Source organism: Gopherus evgoodei, chromosome 4 (assembly GCF_007399415.2).
Source record: "Gopherus evgoodei ecotype Sinaloan lineage chromosome 4, rGopEvg1_v1.p, whole genome shotgun sequence".
NCBI classification, from domain to species: Eukaryota; Metazoa; Chordata; order Testudines; family Testudinidae; genus Gopherus; species Gopherus evgoodei.
Genome location: NC_044325.1, coordinates 7,916,985 through 7,936,794, shown reverse-complemented (window position 1 = coordinate 7,936,794; position 19,810 = coordinate 7,916,985). Strand labels below are relative to the sequence as shown.

At 46.6% G+C, this 19,810-nt stretch overlaps 1 protein-coding gene across 4 annotated transcripts in view; it reads left to right on the top strand.

The window, feature by feature from the left end:
* The window catches only part of SAV1 (salvador family WW domain containing protein 1), a 46,921-nt gene extending 27,111 nt beyond the window's left edge, over window positions 1–19,810 (top strand). For 2 of the 4 annotated variants that reach the window (XM_030562838.1, XM_030562837.1), the window contains exon 5: window positions 18,292–19,810. In XM_030562838.1, the coding sequence (XP_030418698.1) occupies window positions 18,292–18,493 (202 nt within the window). In that variant the 3' untranslated portion in view covers window positions 18,494–19,810. The remainder of the gene's footprint in view (window positions 1–18,291) is intronic. The other 2 variants (XM_030562836.1, XM_030562839.1) reach the window with 1 other exon arrangement.

The following is a 19,810-nucleotide window of genomic DNA, read 5'->3' as shown; positions in this document are numbered from 1 at the left end:
CCGACCCTCTCCGGCACCGGAGTCAGAACCAAGGCCGTCGAAGTCCAATACTCCGGCCAGGCAGACCCGGCTAGAGCGCCCGGCCTCGACATCGGCCGCGGCGCCGCCGGCACCGTCGACTCCGGGCCCAGCGGGTCTGTCGAGTCCGGTACCGCCGAGCTCCCCCATGAGATCTGGGGTTGAGACAATGGTCCCGTCCACACCGGAGACCTTCGCCTCGGCTCGGGACCTCATAGCCCTGACTGAGCCCACTCGGCTGCCACCCCCGGTACCTCCGGTGCGGGTTGTGTCCAGAGGCAAGCCCATGATGTCGGCACCGCCCAGAAGATCTCGTTCACGATCCAGGTCCCGACGTCTTGGGCGCTCCAGGTCCCGCCGCCGCTCGCAGTCCCGGCACCGCTCCCCTCAGCGGTACCGGTCGCACTCGCGGCACCGGTCAACATCGAGACGATCGCGGTCAGGTTCCAGTCGCCGAGACCGGCACCGCGATTCCAGGAGCAGGTCCCGACGCTACTCGCCGCACCGGTCGACCTCCCGGCACCGAGCCGGTGGCAGGTCCTGGTCTCGGTCGACCTCCCGGCACCGAGCCGGTGGCAGGTCTCGGTCGACCTCCCGGCACCGAGCCGGTGGCAGGTCCCTGCACCGAAGCGGCGCCCGGTACCGATCAGGATCCCGGCACCGCGACAGAACCCGGTCCCGATCCCGATCCCGGCACCGATATGACTCCCGGCACCAGTCCCCGGCACCGAGACGATCCTCCGTGCCGGCCCGCGCAGACCCTTACCATCCAGGGTCGGCCCCTCCATGGCCCTCTAGACAGCCGTCCGTATCCTCCCAGACGGACAGCGGGTATGCGCTGGGCACCGACCGGCAGACGGCGCTGTTCGGTGATCCGCCGCTGCAGGACCAAGGCCCACAACAGTGGGGATTCTGGACACCCTGGGCATACCATCAGGCCCAGGGCCCCCAGCAGCTCCTTGCTAGGCCGGCGACTGCGGAGCGTAGGACTCCTGAAGCCTCGTTGTCTCGCCCCCCTCCCTCCCCGGAAGGGGAGGAAGGGTCCAAGCAGCAAGACTCCGCTGTGGCTCCGGAGGCAGAGGCGAGGGCTGAGGAAGACCCTCAGTTAGACACTCTCGTGCCTGGGGTCTCCTCATCCTCCTCCCCGGATGAGGCGGTGGCGGGTACCTCCTCCAACAGTCCCCCCCCGCTGGATCTCAGGGCGCACCAAGACCTCCTCAGGCGTTTGGCTCAAAATTTGAGTCTGCAGGCAGAGGAGGTCTCGGAGATAGAGGATCCAATTGTGACCATCCTCTCTTCTGATGCTCCCACCAGGGTCGCCCTGCCCTTCATACGGACCATCCAGGCCAACGCCAACACCATCTGGCAGTCCCCGGCCTCCATCCCTCCGACGGCGAAAGGCGTCGAGAGGAAGTACATGGCCCCTTCTAGGGGATACGAATATCTCCATGTACACCCGACTCCGGGTTCACTGGTGGTGCAATCAGTGAACGATAGGGAGCGTCATGGCCAGGAGGCTCCAGCCCCCAAATCCAGAGAAGCCAGGCGGATGGACCTCCTTGGCCGTAAGGTGTATTCGGCTGGGGCGCTGCAGCTCAGGGTCTCCAACCAGCAGGCCCTGCTGAGCAGATATGCCTTTAATTCCTGGGTGGCAGTGGACAAATTTAAGGAGCTGCTGCCACAGGATGCTCGCCAAGAGCTTGCGGCCATCTTGGACGAAGGCAAGAAGGTCGCACGCACGGCCTTGCAAGCCTCCTTGGACGCTGCGGACTCGGCTGCCCGTACCCTCGCGTCAGGAGTTACGATGCGTCGCATCTCCTGGCTGCAGGTTTCCGGCCTTCCGCCGGAGCTCCAGCATACTATACAGGACCTTCCTTTCGAAGGCCAGGGCTTGTTCTCTGACAAGACAGACCCCAGACTCAAGAGTCTGAAAGACATCGGGTCATTATGTGGTCCCTCGGGATGCACACCCCCGTGACGCAGCGTAGACCCTTTAGGTCGCAGCAACAACAACAACGCAGGCCGTTTTCCCAGTTCCGCCAGCGGCAGGACCTTTACAGGCGCCGCGGCAGGAACGGCAGGCGCAGGCACTCGGGGAACCAAGGGGGGCAGAACCAAGGCTCCTCAAAACCCCCGCCTGGACCTAAGCCTTCATTTTGAAGGTGCGCCCGAGGGCGCAGTAACAGTTTCCCCTATGGATCCTTCCCCCCCGTTTTCCAACTGCCTTTCGTTTTTCCTCCCGGCGTGGTCCCAAATAACATCGGACCGCTGGGTCTTAAGCATGGTGCAGACGGGATACCGCCTGCAGTTTGTTTCATTCCCTCCTTCCCGCCCTCCTTCCTCGTCCCTCTTCAGGGACCCCTCTCACGAGCAATTCCTTCGGCAGGAGGTGCAGACGCTCCTCAGCAAAGGAGCTATAGAGGCGGTTCCGGAAAGCGAGAAAGGCAAGGGGTTTTATTCCCGCTACTTTCTGATCCCCAAGGCCAAGGGGGGCCTCAGGCCTATCCTCGACCTGCGAGAGCTCAACAAATACCTCGTGAAGTTGAAGTTCCGCATGGTATCCCTGGGGACCATTATTCCATCCCTGGATCCGGGAGACTGGTACGCCGCCCTCGACATGCAGGACGCGTATTTCCACATTGCCATTTGGCCGCGCCACAGACGCTTCCGCCGCTTCGTTGTGGGGGCTCTTCATTATCAATTTGCAGTCCTCCCATTTGGCCTGTCCACGGCCCCGAGGGTGTTTACAAAATGCATGGCAGTTGTCGTGGCGCATCTTCGGCGCAACCGTGTCCACGTGTTCCCTTATCTGGACGACTGGTTGATTCGGGGCACGTCGGAACAACAAGTCAACAGCCATGTCCGCGTGATCACCGGCATGTTTGCAAGTCTGGGCCTCTTGATAAACACAGACAAGTCCACCCTGAGGCCCACTCAGAAGGTGGAATTTATCGGGGCCGTCCTGGACGCCACTGTGGGCAGGGCCTCGCTGCCTCTGCAACGGTTTCAGACCATGGTGGCGATCGTTCAACGTTTGCGGTCAGCCCCATTGACGTCAGTGAGGACATGTCTAACCCTGTTGGGCCACATGGCGGCTTGCACCTTTGTGACCGACTACGCTCGGCTCCGCATGAGGCCTCTCCAGTTGTGGCTTATCAGTCATTACAGGCCGGCAAGGCAACCGTTAGACATGTTAGTCACAATCCCCCAGAAGGTCTTAGATTCTCTCGGCTGGTGGCTAGACCAGTCCGTATTATGTGCGGGTCTTCCCTTCCACCCCCCTCAGCCCTCGGTATCCCTGACAACGGATGCCTCAGATCTAGGCTGGGGGGCCCACCTAGGGACCCTGCGGACACAGGGCCTGTGGTCTCAGGAGGAGGTGGGGCTACACATCAACGTGCGGGAGTTGAGAGCGGTCCGCCTTGCTTGTCAAGCGTTCTGTCATCAGCTTCAGGGTCGTTGTGTCGCCGTGTTCACGGACAACACAACGACCATGTACTATATCAACAAGCAGGGCGGCACCAGGTCCTCCTCCCTGTGCCTCGAGGCGATACGACTCTGGGACTTTTGCGTAGCCCACTCCATTCACCTCAGGGCTTCTTTCCTCCCTGGAGTACGGAACACGCTGGCGGATCGATTGAGCAGATCCTTCCTGTCACACGAGTGGTCCCTTCGCCCGGACGTCGCTCTCTCCATTTTCCGGAGGTGGGGTTATCCCCGGGTGGACCTCTTCGCATCCAAGGGGAACAGGAAGTGCCAAGCGTTCTGCTCCTTTCAGGGCAGGGAGCCGGGGTCGATAGCGGATGCCTTCCTCATCCAGTGGTCGACCCACCTGTACTATGCGTTTCCCCCGTTCCCCCTGGTCCACAAGGTCCTCCTGAAGGTGCGCAGAGACAGGGCTCTAGTGATCATGGTGGCCCCGGCATGGCCCAGGCAGCACTGGTACACCATGCTGCTGGACTTGGCCGTAGCCGACCCAGTTCCCCTGCCCCTTCATCCGGACCTGATTACCCAGGACCACGGGACCCTCTGTCACCCAGACCTGCAGTCGCTGCACCTAGCGGCGTGGCTCCTGCGTGGCTGACTGGTTCCGAGCTGCGCTGCTCCACGCCTGTGAAGGAGGTGCTCTTGAGCAGCAGGAAACCGTCCACAAGAGCCACATATTCGGCGAAATGGAAACGCTTCTCCTGTTGGTGCGTAGAGAGAAATCTCCGCCCTATGGAAGTTTCGGTAACCGAAATCTTAGACTATGTTTGGTCCCTCAAAGGGCAAGGTCTGGCCTTATCGTCGTTGCGAGTCCACCTAGCAGCTATCTCCACCTTTCACCCGGGTGCGGACGGTCGCTCCGTTTTTTCTCACCCGACGGTGTCGAGATTCCTTAAAGGGCTGGAACGTTTATTCCCTAACGTCCGTCCCCCTGCTCCGACCTGGGATCTTAACCTGGTGTTGTCCTGGCTCATGGGGCCCCCCTTTGAGCCGTTAGCTACTTGCTCCCTGCTCTACCTCTCTTGGAAGACTGCCTTTCTAGTAGCTATCACCTTAGCTAGACGGGTGTCGGAACTCCGAGCTCTTGTGGTAGACCCCCCATATACGGTCTTCCACAAAGACAAGGTGCAGCTGAGACCACACCCTGCTTTTCTGCCCAAGGTGGTCTCAGCCTTCCACGTCAACCAAGAGATTTTCCTTCCGTTTTTTTTCCCAAAACCTCACTCCTCAGGCAGGGAGCAGCAGCTCCACTCGCTGGATGTCCATAGGGCTCTCGCGTTCTACATAGAGAGGACCAAACCCTTCCGAAAATCCCCCCAGCTTTTCGTGGCGGTAGCAGATCGTATGAAAGGGCTTCCTATCTCCTCCCAGAGGGTATCCTCTTGGGTTACGTCCTGTATCAGGACCTGTTATGACTTGGCCCATGTCCCTACGGGCCGTGTGACTGCGCATTCTACCAGGGCGCAGGCGTCGTCGCTGGCTTTCCTCGCCCGTGTGCCCATCCAGGAAATCTGTCGGGCAGCGACCTGGTCATCGGTCCACACCTTTGCTTCCCACTACGCCCTGGTCCAGCAGTCGAGGGAGGATGCGGCCTTCGGAACTGCAGTGCTCTGTGCCGCGACTTCTCACTCCGACCCCGCCGCCTAGGTATGGCTTGGGAGTCACCTAACTGGAATGGATGTGAGCAATCACTCGAAGAAGAAAAGACGGTTACTCACCTTTGTAACTGTTGTTCTTCGAGATGTGTTGCTCACATCCATTCCACACCCGCCCTCCTTCCCCACTGTCGGAGTAGCCGGCAAGAAGGAACTGAGGAGCGGGCGGGCCGGCAGGGATATATATTGGGTGCCATGGCGGCGCCACTCCAGGGGGCGACCTGCCGGCCCACTGGAGTTGCTAGGGTAAAAAGTTTCCGACGAACGTGCACGCGCGGCGCGCACACTTAACTGGAATGGATGTGAGCAACACATCTCGAAGAACAACAGTTACAAAGGTGAGTAACCGTCTTTTCCAATGAGCACTCTTAGTTGCTGTCATTAACGGTGTTCTGTTCATTAGATGTTGGAGTATCTAGTCAATGTCTGCTTTCAAACTATTTCAGTGTTAGGTGGGTTCTTATCAGTGCACTTGTGGAAACCTGGGAATAGAAAATCTCAGATTCGTGGGAATGTTTGTAAATCCTGTGGGATGAGACAAATTTAGAGCAAGTTAAATTAGTCCAAAGAATTAAAATGTGATTCACATAGTTGAGAAGAAATAATGAATTTATATATAAACACAATACCAGTCAATTTTTCATTTTTCTATCTTAGAGTAGATCTGGTAGCAATATTAATAAGCACTTTATACATTCAGAGTATTTCACAATCATTGAATCCTCCTCTTCCTCAGAGAGGTATTTATAATTGTGTATTATCCCCCAGGCTACAGATAGAGAAACTGAGGGCTTGGCCACACTTGAGAGTTACAGCGCTGGTGGTGGCTTTACAGCGCTGTAACTTACTCTCCTTCCACACTGGAAAGGCACATACAGCGCTGTATCTCCCTGGATACAGCGCTACATGTACTCCACCTCGATGAGAGGAATAAAGAGAACAGCACTGCTGTTGCACTTCTGGGGTGCCAGTGTAAACAGTGATTAATCATACTATGCTGTAACTGACCTTCAGAACCTTCCCATAATGCTTTTAAATAAAGATAACACTCTTTGTTTTGTTGTGAAGGGGGGGGCTCCTGGAGCTGCTTATCTAAAAAACAAACACAGCTCCTGTTTGCTCGAGCAGAGGCGGGCAGGGGGATCCCTTTGGAATGTCCACAGCTAGTGTTTGCTTGAGGAGAGAAGCAGCACGAGGTCCCTTTCGGAGAAGCTGCTTATCAGGTCTGTGAGGAAAAAAACAAAGAGGGCTATTTGCTTTCAGTTAATGAGGGAGGGGTGGGGGAAGAGATGGGAACTTTCAAGGCAGGGAGCTGACACAGTGTCAGCTCCAAAAATCCACTCTCTCTCCCCCACACTCCCTGTCATGCGCCACGCCACCCCTTTCCTTTGAAAAGCACGTTGCAGCCACTTGAACTCTGGGATAGCTGCCCATAATGCACCACTCCCAACACCACTGCAAATGCTGCAAATGTGGCCACACTGCAGCGCTTTCCCTACGCAGTTATACGAAGACAACTTTAACTCCCAGCGCTGTACAGCTGCAAGTGTAGCCAAACCCTGAGAGAGAGAAAGTATAGACACAGCTGTATGTTTGTTCTGTCAAGCCCTAAACCAATAGAGGTATTTTTTGATAGTGAGGTAGAGTTTTAAAAATATAATGTAGAATCTCTAGAATATGATTTACTAGATTTTAATTGGCAAACTACTTGACAGTTTTTCTTTAACAGGACTTTAAGTTTCAATGCCAGCTGCAATTCACAATCCGAGACTTGGAGCAATTGCTTTCTCTGTCTTAGTTTCACAGTTTAACAGTAGCTTAATCATCTAGAATGATAAATCCAGTGTGAATGCAATAACAATGAGAAATTGGGGTCAAAACTTTCATTCCATATGCCACCCACAATATCATTTGTCTCCAGTGACAATATCATGTAACAAATTAAACATTGATAAAGCAGATATCAAATTTTTTTTTAATTTTGCCCAAATTAATATAGGTGAGGGATCACTGAGCAGGAAGTTAGCTCCTCTTGTTTAAAATTAAGTATTGCCAAGAAATTCAGGAAGTTTGCCTTGCTAAATGCATGAGAGTTGTGAACTAGAATCTGCCACGTACTAAAGGCCAGAAATATATTTCAATGTATTTGCTATATGTAGTAGGTATGGATCTTTTTCAGCATGTGGAATCTCACAAGGATCATCCTTGAAATGAAAAAGAATAGCCTAAATGGGTAGGAAGTGTCTTCCAAGCATCTGAACCAAATGACATTGGAATTACATTTTTCATCCACCTAAAGAGAAAAATCTTTTATGATATATGATTGTCTTCAGTTTATTTAAAGGCTATTAAAATGTGCAAGAGAAACAAATTACACACTGATGATGGTGGTTATGGGGAATGAAAAAGCCGAAGTTAAGAGGACAGAGCAGGATATCCTTTGCATATAGTCACCTTTTGGCCTGGCCAACCGTTTAGATTTTTTTCGGACAGTTCCATACGTACTTTATTACATCAGCCAGTCTAGCTGCAGTGGAGCTGATGGTGTTAAATTACTGTTGTTCAGATTGCTTCTGTAGACTTTGAAGTGTTGCCAGATGCCCTACGAGCCTCTTACCCATTGCTTAAAAAGCCAGAAATAGAAGGCATTGTTTGGATGCTCTTTATCTGGAAGACTGGGTGTACTTCAAGTAAACTCTCATTCCCATTCTTATTGGTGGCTCAATAACTCTTTAATCAGACACCTGATCTTCTACCCAGCACTTCTGTTGGGAGCTGACATTTGAAACTACAGCAACAAAAAACTGTGAGCAGCCCTAACTTGCTGATTCATTTCTGGCAGGCTGCCAGAAGATACACAATTATAGCCACCCACGATCCCACTTTAAAAAATAAAATAAAAACTATGAAGTGACAGAACACCTCTGGACACAGCTTCGCTGTATATGTTACATGCAGCTTTGTTCCCTACTGTTGCCAAGTAAATAGGAAGGAGTGTTCCCCCACTGAGAGCCGAATTTATCTGCCTGCTGCTAATCCTGAATGTTGTTCATTGATAAGTGTGTGAAAACACTGGGTGAGGGAACATGAATCGGAGACCCTGCTCCACCTTCGCACAGTTCACCAGAGAGAGAAAAGGGGAGCGTTGCCTTGTCTGTAATTAGCACTGACTCGGTTGTAACCAGGCCTGTAAAAAATACAATAATAATAAATAAAAATGCTGACTTGTTTGGCATCAGCACATAAAGCTCTGGAAGTGGATAACTTGCTTTGTTGTTGTTTGTTTACCTCCGTACTTAGGAGCCCTGTCATACCCCAGGGATCCAATAACTCTTTCCAAAAAATAAATGCCCCTGATCAGTGGTTAATAACTAGAGCTGGTTTTCTCATTGTGCTTTGCTTTGGAAAATAATGGGTTTGGCAATGGAAATGTGTCAAGTCATGGAATAAGATTAAACGTAATGAAAAGTCCGGATCTGAGCTTAAACCCTTTATATTTCAAACTAGTTTTCTTTGGATGCCAGCTGCACCCCTGAGTCCTCCCACTTTGCAGTGCACATGGAGCCCTTCTGGCCATCTGCCCTTTTTAATAATTATTAAATTATTAATGTTTTTATTTATAATTGCAGGTGGCAGTTTACTATGATATCCTTTCTTCTTCCTGGTCTCCTGGCTTGCAGCATCTTAAAGTAGACACTGTATTACTTCCACTCTATATATGCATCCATTTCCTCATCTAGTTTATTCATACCTAGATGATGATCTTATTTTATTCGTTTTTGTTTTACCGATAGCTATAGCAAGTAGGTGCACATTTACACTTGAGAGAATACAAAATTAAATGAGTTTTGTGGTTGCTGGACAAGGAAGATTAGACATTCTAATATCACCAGTAATTGTGCTAATAGGCTGTGTAAAATACAAGCCAGTATAATATAAAGTACTACACTACAATTAGAAAACAAGACTCAAACCAGATTACACACAATTCTGGGAGTGGGAGTACAGAAAAATACTTCGTTTACAAAAAAAATTGTGCAACCTGTCCCGGTTACAGGGCTAGCTTCACCCTTGACCTCTCTCCAGTGACAGGCTCTGCACCATCACTGCTCTCAGGATGAAAACCTTGTCTCTGGGCTACAACACCCATGTTTTCCAACCTTGTTTTCCCAGCACCTGCAAGAGACTCCCTTTTGGGAATAAAATACACTAGGTAAATACAGTGCCTCAGAACAGCTCCTTCAAAACAAAGTCATGTTTGTTTATGCATAGGAGAGAAATAGGTTAAACCAATAAAACACCTATACACACATCCGACGAAGTGGGTATTCACCCAAGAAAGCTCATGTTCCAAAACGTCTGTTAGTCTATAAGGTGCCACAGGATTCTTTGCTGCTTTTACAGATCCAGACTAACACAGCTACCCCTCTGATACTATACACACATTACTTACCTTAAGCTTAGCATTTCCCTCCAAGCACAAATCAGCCCAGGCAGCCTTGCTTCTGGAGACCCAGGTTCCATCTGCTTCTCTATAGACACTGCTTATGTGTGTGTCTTTTTTTTTTTTTGGTCTTTTTTTTCTTTTTTTTTTTTAATCCAGGCCGGCCCTTTTGTTCTGTGTCCACAGACTGGCGCCCCCTCCTCTTGCCAGACTTGTCTGACCCTGAGGGTTTGTTTACACTTGCACATCATCAGCAAAACGTTTGTCGTTCAGGGGTGTTAAAAAAAAAAAAAAAAAACCGCAAACCCCAAATGCGGCAAATTTTACCAATGAACAGCGCCGGTGTGAAAAGCACTTTGTCAGCAGGAGCGCTCTCCTGCCAACACAGCCGCTGCCGTTCGTAGGGGATGGAAGTGTTTTGTTGGCGGGAGAGCTCTGTCCTGCCAACAAACAGCAGCTGCACTGCGCGCTTTTTAGTGGCACAGCTGTAGCGGCAAAGCCATGTTGCTAAAAGCCTCAGAGTGGAGATAGACCATCAAAGAGAATAGTCCAGTCTAGTCATTGTCTTGTAAGTATTGGGAGATGGCTGGTTATCTGAAGCCATTGTACTCCTTTGTTGGGTCATGCGAATAACCCCTGCAAGAATTAACCGCCTTGTCACCCGTATGGCAGACTATGCCATGACAATCAAACAGATGTACATGTAATCTTCATAAAAATAATACAAATATCCCACATTCTTCGCACAGCCATTTCGCTGAGTTCTGTTAATTTCATGCTTTGGAGGAGGGACTTGAAACTTTGCTGGGGGTGGTTGGCCTTGTTGTCAGTGATGTGCCTTTTCCTGTTCCAGTGAAAACATGCTTAAATCTGGCCACGTTATAAGCCTTTGAATAACTGAAATTTGCGCATGCTCCATAGACACTTCCTAGAGTTTGGCAGCTGAATTCTCCATGGATTCCATCTGCACTGAGGGTCTGAGCAGGATTCCCTGCATGTATTGCTTCAGGCTGCAGCAGGCCACCTCACTGCAAAGATAAAACAGCCCAAGGTGCTGAGTCTCCGAGCCTGGGTCAATTGACTCGCACTTGTGGGGCTTGGGCTGCGGGGCTACAGATTGTAGTGTACATGTTCGGGTTCGGGCTGGAGCTCAGGCTCTCTGACCCTCCCTGGGTCTCAGCCCAAACCTGAACATCCACACTTCTATTTGTAGTCCCATAGCCCAAGTCAATTGACTCAGGTTCTGAGACTCTGCGCCACGGGTTTTTCTTGGCGCCAAACCCCAAACAGAGATCTGGGAGAATCTTTCTCATGAGTTCTCAATGCTTCCTCTGTTAGCACCCAGACAGTGCAGTGGTGGAAGCTACCTGAATCGAATGCAGATGGGACAAGAGCAAGACCTTTGCCAGGGGTGGAGGAACTACATTAGGATGAAGAATGTGGAAGGGAGGCTGGGACGAAGAGCCTTGGGGCCAAAAGTGGGTGGGAACAGGGACTGGCTGGGCAGGAGTCTGTGGGGCCTGGATGGGGGACTGGGATAAGGAACCTCTGGAGGTGTTCTGAAACTGGGAGCCAAGGTTGTGGAGGTGGAGGAAGGCCTTTGAGAGTATGTCTGTACAGCAATTGGAAACCCGCAGCTGGCCCACACTGGGTGATGTGGGCTTGGGCTAAAGGACTGTTTAATTGTGGAGTAACCATTCAGGATAATGCTGCACCTGATCTCTGGGACCTTCCCCCCCCTCGCAGGATCCTGGAGCCTGGGCTCCAACCTGAGCCCAGATGTCTGCACCACAATTAAACAGTCTCTTAACCCAAGCGCTGAAAGCCTGAGTCAGCTGCCGCTTTTTAATTGCAATGGGACATACCCTGAGGGGGGGAGTTGGATAAGGAGTCTGGGACAAGAAGCTATGAGTGAGTAAGGAGGCAGGAGGGAGGATTAGGACAGGGATAGGTTGGAGAGGACAAGGGTAGAAGGAGTCAGGCTTGGGGTGGAACAGGCAGAAGGATCGGTGACACCTAGAATGCACTGCCCTCCAGAGCCTGGAATGGAAACCACAATTCCTGAGTCTCATCAGTCCTCTGCTGTCAGCAACTATCTGAAACCTCCCACTGGCAGAGTTGGCATGTGGGTGTCAATATGATGCCAATCGTTTTTTTAACCTATAAATTACATACAAAAAATGACACTGAAAACATTAGCATTGCAATTCAAGCACTGTAAAGTCAGGAAATGCTAGATTAAGGTTGCCTGTGCAACCTAATTTACCCCTTTTGTGTGTGTGCATTAGGGTAGTCTTTTATTACATGATCATGTACTTTTTTCCACAGGACCCTGTCTTATTCAATGCAGCGGATGGACCAATGTACTGTGGATGAATTAGGGTTGTGTAATGAAAGAGGTGGGTGTCTGTAGGACCCCAGCCTTATCTGTTTCAGAAGTTGAAAGGTGTGGAGTGAAAAAGGCAGGGGATTGCGGGAAGAGAAATATGGGCTTATGGTTAAGGCAGTTGGAGAATTTTGTCCCTGCGTTTGCTACAGAATTCCTCCATGATGCTGGTCAGGTCACTTAAACCAAACTTTTCATAGGTGGTCACTAATTGTGGGTTCCTCATTCTCTGGATGCCCAGCTCGAGAACCCAGGGTCTTGATTTGTAGGTGTGCTGAGCACTCAAAGCAGCAGCTGATGTCAGTGAGAGCTGTGCTTTGAACATACAAAGCTATGTATAATGCTGTGTGCTCAGGAAAATGGGGTCTTAGGCATTTCAGATCAGACACCCAAACTTAGTAGACACTTGAGCTTGATCTCGCTCTTTGCCTCAGTTCCTCATCTGTAAAGTGAGGATCCTCCTCATTGCACAAGGGCGTTGTGAAAATAAATTCACCTCTGTGAAGCCTTCACATACGAAAGTGATGAGCCATAGAAGCAGTGAGGAGGAAATGAGTCATTCTGTATTGAGAGCAGGGTTTGAATAGTGTGTGGTGAATAGAGCCTAGGGCCACACATTGAACGAGAAAGTAAAACTGGACTCTGGACTAGTTTTCCAGTTCCCTTCCAGGACTAAACAATGCTAGTTCTGAGCCTGGAAAATGATTTGCAGGAGAACTGGTCTCGTCTTGATTCGTCACAAGACTAGACGGGCGGTATTTACATGAAATGAAACATTCAGGAGACTTCCATTAAATTCAGCTGGGTTAGTGAAAGGTGGGAGGAGTGAATACATATGCTAGATTATAGGGGGTTTGAATGTACCTAATGTCAGCAGCTTGGAATATACTAAAAAGCCTATGAGAGTCTGTGATGATCACAGGAAAGTTAGATGTTCATGTATTCCCAAAAAGCAATGAAAATCATGATCTTTAAACAGTAAAACAGAATTGCTTTATACAAAGGAAAAACTTAGAAGCACTGTCTGTAACTGAGCCTTGACATCTTTATCTAGCGATATGCTGCTTTGTAATGGAAGTGACTACCTATACGTGATAGAGAATGAGCTTTGTAAATGTAATCAGCTAAAAACCTACTAAATAGTGAACTTCGGGTATTCATTCTTAGTAGCCAGTGACATTCAAAAACCACTCCACTATATGCTTCTCTTTCCAGCCTCTCCACCTCGCATGAGGGTTTTATCATAATATGCCTCACCCTCAGTCTTGCTGGGTGACAAATCTGACCTTTAACCAAGGCTGTTGAGCTCTAGTCTTTTGGGTGTTTTATTGCATCTTGTCATGGTATAATCCCCACTCTGAACCTTAGCGTCCAAGAGATGGGGTACCAGCATGAATTTCTCTAAGCTTGATTACCAGCTTAGGACCTGTAGCGCTGCCACCAACCAGGAATTCCAGTGCCTGGTACACTCTGGTCCCCCCAAAACCTTGCCCGGGGACCCCCAAGACCCAGACCCTCTGTCAAACCTTAGTCCCAGATTTGGACCTTAGCGTCCAAAATATGGGGGTTAGCATGAAAACCTCCAAGCTTAGTTACCAGCTTGGACCTGGTACTTGCTGCCACCACCCAAAAAATTAGAGTGTTTTGGGGCACTCTGGTCCCCCTGAAAAACCTTCCCTGGGGACCCCAAGACCCAAATCCCTTGAGTCTCACAACAAAGGGAAATAATCCTTTTTCCCTTCCCCCCTCCAGGTGCTCCTGGAGAGATACACAGACACAAGCTCTGTGAATCCAAACAGAGTGACTCCCCCTCTCCGTTCCCAGCCCTGGAAACAAAAGCACTTTCCTCTTCACCCAGAGGGAATGCAAAATCAGGCTAGCAAATCCAACACACACAGATCTCCCCCTGATTTCTTCCTCCCACCGATTCCCTGGTGAGTACAGACTCAATTTCCCTGAAATTTCCTAGTAAAGAAAACTTTAACAGGTTTTAAAAAGAAAGCTTTATATAAAAAAGAAAGAAAAATACATACAAATAGTCTCTCTGTATTAAGGTGACAAAATGCAGGGTTAATTGCTTAAAAGAAATATGAATAAACAGCCTTATTCAAAAAGAATACAAATCAAAGCACTCCAGCACTTATATTCATGCAAATACCAAAGAAAAGAAACCATATAACTTACTATCTGATCTCTTTGTCCTTACACTTAGAAACAGAAGATTAGAAAGCAGAAACTACTTCTCCAAAGCTCAGAGAAAACAGGCAGACAGAAAAACAAAGACCTCAGACACAAAATTCCCTCCACCCAGAGTTGAAAAAATCCGGTTTCCTGATTGGTCCTCTGGTCAGGTGCTTCAGGTGAAAGAGACATTAACCCTTAGCTATCTGTTTATGACACCCTCTGGATCTTAACACAAGGAAAGTAAACCCTTTCCCTCACCGTTGCCTCTCCCAGGCTTCCCCTCCCTGGGTTACCCTGGAAGATCACTGTGATTCAAACTCCTTGAATCTTAAAACAGAGAGGAAAATGCACCTTCTCCCCTCCTTCTCTCTCCCCCTCCCAGACTCTCCCTGAGAGAGAAAGTAATCCTAACACAGAGAGAAAATAACCTTTCTCTTCCCCTTCCCTCCTTTCTCCCCACCAATTCCCTGGTGGATCCAGATCCTGTCCCCTGGGGTCTCACACCAGAAAAAAAAAACAATCAGGTTCTTAAACAAGAAACTTTTAATTAAAGAAAGAAAAAACAGTAAAAATTATTTGTAAATTTAGGATGGAATAGGTACAGGGTCTTTCAGCTATAGACACTGGGAACACCCTCCCAGCCTAAGTATACAAGTACAAATTAAAATCCTTTCAGCAAAATACAAATTTGAACTCCTTCCAGCCAAATACACATTTGCAAATAAAGGAAACAAACATAAGCCTAACTCGCCTTAGCACCTAGTACTCACTATTTTGAATCTATAAGAACCTGTATCAGGGAGATTGGAGAGAAACCTGGTTGCACCTCTGGTCCCTCTGAGCCCCCAAAGTGAACAACCACCAAAAAACTAACAGCACACACAAAACTTCCCTCCCTCAAGATTTGAAAGTATCCTGTCCTCTGATTGGTCCTCTGGTCAGGTGACAGCCAGGCTCACTGTTCTTGTTAACCCTTTCCAGGCAAAGGGATATGAAGCACTTTTGTTCTATTAACTTTTACTTATCTGTTTATGACACATCTGCTGTAGTTTTACAGTCTTTCACCTTATGCATCTTGCTTTTATTCCTTATCTTGTTCCCACATCAAGGAAAACATTGCCAACACAACAACCCCTTCTTTGCTTCCTTTCATTTTGAGTCCCCTACTTCAGAGACACTCTGCTATGACTGGTAGTTGGGTTTTTTAGGACTGTGAAGCAATTAAAAAAAAATTAATCGTGTTTAATTGTGCTGTTAAACAATAAGAGTACCATTTGTTTATTTTTGGATGTTTTCTAAATTTTCAAATATATTGATTTCAATTACACACAGAATACAACGTGTACAGTGCTTAATTTATATTTATTTTTATTACAAATATTTGCACTGTAAAAAACAGAAGAAATAGTATTTTTCAGTTCACCTGATACAAGTACAGTAGTTGAACTTACAAATGTAGAATTACGTGCAAAGCATAACTGCATTCAGAAACAAAACACTGTAAAACTTTAGACTCTATAAATCCACTCAATCCTATTTCTTGTTTGGCCAAGCGCTCAGACAAACAAGTTTGTTTACATTTGCAGGAGAAGCTGCTACCCACTTCTTGTTCGCAATGGCACCTGAAAGTGAGACCAGGCATTCGCATAGCACTATTGTAGGCAGTGTCACAAGATATTTACATGCCAGATGTGCTAAAGATTCATATGTCCTTTCATGCTTCAGCCACCATTCCAGGGGACGTGCGTCCATGCTGATGATGGGTTCCACTCAATAACAATCCAAAGCAGTGCAAACTGACACATTTTCATTGTCTGAGTCAGATGCCAGCAGCAGAAGGTTGATTTTCTTTTTTGCTGGTTCAGGTTCTGTAGTTTCTGCATTGGAGTGTTGCTCTTTTAAGACCTGAAAGCATGCTCCACGTCTCATCCCTCTCAGATTTTGGAAGGCACTTCAGATTCTTAAACCTTGGGTCCAGTCCTGTAGCTATCCATAGAAATCTCACATTGAAAGCTGCTAAGAAAGTGTTCTTAAAACAAACGTGCTGAATCAGCATCTGAGATCTAATATGTGGCAGAAATGCTGGTAAAAGAGAGCTGGAGACATACAGTTCTCCCCCAAAGAGTTATTCACAAATTTATTTAGTGCCTTTTTATTTAATGAGCATCATCAGCATGGAAGCATGTCCTCTGGAATGGTGGCCGAGGCATGAAGGGGCATACCAATGTTTAGTGTATCTGGCATGTAAATACCTTGCAATTCTGGCTACAAAAGTGCCATGGGAACACCTGTTCTCACTTTCTGGTGACACTGTAATGGAGAAGCGAGCAGTATTATCTTCCGTAAATGTGTAAACACTTGTTTGTCTTAGCGATTGACTGAACAAAAAGTAGGACTGAGTGGACTTGTAGGCTCTTAAGTTTCACATTGTTTTGTTTTTGAGTGCAGTTACATAACAAAAAAAATCTACATTTGTAAGTTGCACTAACATGATAAAGAGATTGCACTACAGTATTTGTATGAAGTGAACTGAAAAAATACTATTTCTTCTATCATTTTTACAATGCAAGTATTTGTAATAAAAGTTCATGTAAAGTAAGCACTGTACACTTTGTATTCTGTATTTTAATTTAAATTAATATATTTGAAAATGTAGACAAACATCCAAAATATTTAATACATTTCAATTGGTATTCTATTGTTTAACATGCAATTAAAACTGCCATTAATCGTGATTAATTTTTTTCAAGTTAAATCGCATGAGTTAACTGATTAATCGACAGCCTTAGGGGGTTCTTTCCCCCCCCCCCCAACACTTTCTTTTGTTTTGCATGCTTCCCTGTTTTTCTATAGATGACGTTTTAGCTTTCCCGGCAGTTATTCCTAACCTGTTTGTCACTGGGCAATCTCCCACCCCCTACAGTACAATTATCTGTACATACTTTCATGATAAGGATATAAATGAAGGGAGGAAGATTTGACATATCAGAAGATCGTAGCATGAGGAGTAGTAACAGAAGGAAGGAAAACTAAATAGGGAAATATTCAACAATAATTGCAGCTAAGTAGTGGACTTGGACTGTACTGGTTGATACAATGCAGGTTAGCTCAGACAATAAAGGCATGTACTATGCAGTCCTGCAAAACCCAGAAGGTCTCATTAGTTTACCCATGCTGCCATATTTTGCCTTGTTCATTTATGCAATTGTAACCATTCTAATAAACGGACAATAAAACAGTTCAGTGATCAATAGTGCTGACTTGCTTTAAGGATACATTTGGGCAACCTTCATTTTGCTTCATTTGCTTGATTATGTGGAAATGTGAAACTGAGCTATAGGTCGAACGTTCCAACAGGAGAGCACTCTAAAGGCCTTCCATTACAAAACAGAGGGCTCGCTTTTTGAACTCTGTTGTCTGTACTGTAAGTGTAACAGGTACAGTAGAGCTCTGGATTAGCCAAGTGCTGTACAATATCATTCTTCACCAGCTATAATAGTTAGGGCGAGGACACTTTAGGAGCAGACTGATACTGTGAGTGGAGAAGGGACATTGCAAAGCCTGTGGAATTCAGCTATCTAGGAGGCAGGCATTTGGGAGGACTGGGTTAATCAGCTGACAGACTTGATTATTCTTTCAAGTTACTCTGTTGACCTCCCAAGCTCCCCACAGTTTGTACACAAAATTCAAACCATACTCTTACTTAGGGGGATTTCTTGTGGGGTTTTATTAAATTTTTTTTTAATGCCTCCAGAATGTATTCACTACCTTTTGGTTAATAGCAGTTGTTTGCTAGTGTCTTAAATAATTTTATATTTGTTCTTACAAAATGGTTTGGTATTTTTACATTAATATATATCGACAGTATGGTTGAGTGATTCCTGTGTGTAACTTTGTGGGATACCTCTTCCTTTAAGAAACAAATTACTGTAGAGATTAACCAAACTAATTTTAATTGTGGAAGTATGCGGCTATCAGAAATAGGTTCATCAGTATCAACTACTAAAAATGTCTTTAGTGGATTCACAATTACAAAATGATATGCATAATGTCTTATGTACATGTTTTCTTATAATGGCATGTAAATACACATCTCATACATATATATCTCAAAACAGATATGATCACATTCTGAAGTGGGAACTCTTCCAACTAGCTGATCTAGATACATACCAGGGAATGTTGAAGCTGCTCTTCATGAAAGAACTGGAACGAATTGTTAAACTGTATGAAGCATACAGGCAAGCCCTTCTCACGGAGCTGGAGAATCGCAAGCTAAGGCAGAAGTGGTATGCACAACAACACGGCAAGAATTTTTAAGCTAAGTTTTTTTTTTAAATGGAATTTCATAAGGACACTAAGAGCTTTAAAAGATTTTTATTTTTTTTAAACCATGAACAAGTGCTTTGGTTTAAAAGGCAGCTTATTTGTGTTGATGTTGCACCTTTGTCATTAATTATCCTCTTGAATGTTTTTCTACATATATAAGGTATTGTTTATAGAATGAAAAACATGTTTGTTATTCTTTTTCTGTACAAAAAAGTTAGTTTATTATTCTGAGAACCAGTATGGAGGAAAAAACACTTGATACTGGTATCTCCTTTTAGCAGACAGCTGTATTAAGAAGCTGTCTATATATTTTAACATGGTGATAAATGCAATTATAAGTAATGTCCTGGATGCAAAACAATCTTGTTAAAATCTAAATGAATAAGTTTATTTCCCTTCAGATGCCCGGTGTGTCTCTGGGGAGAGGCTGTTCTTTGTGCAACATCTAAGCTAAGATGTTTACTGCTTTAATGTACAGAAACACTGACACTGTTACTTTACAGTAACACTCAGTAATATTACTAAATAGTGCAGATGCATAGATTATTTTTTCAATCAGAACAAAATGCTTCATTGATGAAGTATGAGGTGCCTTGTATTTTTTACTGTTATATGCATCGTCTCACTTTAGATTTGCCAGCAGTCTGCACAGAACTTTGTCATGGGGCAAGATACCTGCAGCCTCTTCAAGACTAAAGGCTGGTCAGCAGTTCAAATATAGGTCAACCTAGCTGCGTTGCCCAGGTTTGAAAAATTCATACCCCTGAGACACATAGTTAAGCTGACCTAACCCCCGGTGTAGACAGCACTAGGTCAACAAAAGCATTCCTCCCTCAATCTAGCTACTGCATCGCTGGGGGGTGGATTACCTACATCGATGGGAGAATCCCCTCCATTGCTGTAGAAGTGTCTGTGCTACAGCAGTGCCACGGCAGCTGTGTTGCTGGAGCATTTCCAGTGTGGACGTACCCTAAGACCTGCAAGCTGCTCCACATACATGTTGAGCTAACTGCAGTTGGAAAGCAATAGAATTATCTAACTGACTTATCAGCCATAAATCTCCATGATAAAATCAGGGATGCATTTTTTGCAAAAGTGTTGTCTTGTAATGAGGTTTTCTTTACACATGAAGTTTTTAACCTGCACAGCTACCCCTTCCAGGATCATACTTTGGTTGATTTGTTGTTTATGGCTCCTTCTTTTAGTGCAATAAATATTGTTGCAAATAAGAAAATACATTTCCTGTAAATCCCATCAGTTCAATAAATTCAATTTTTGCTTTAAATAAGAAAAGCGTGAATATCATTG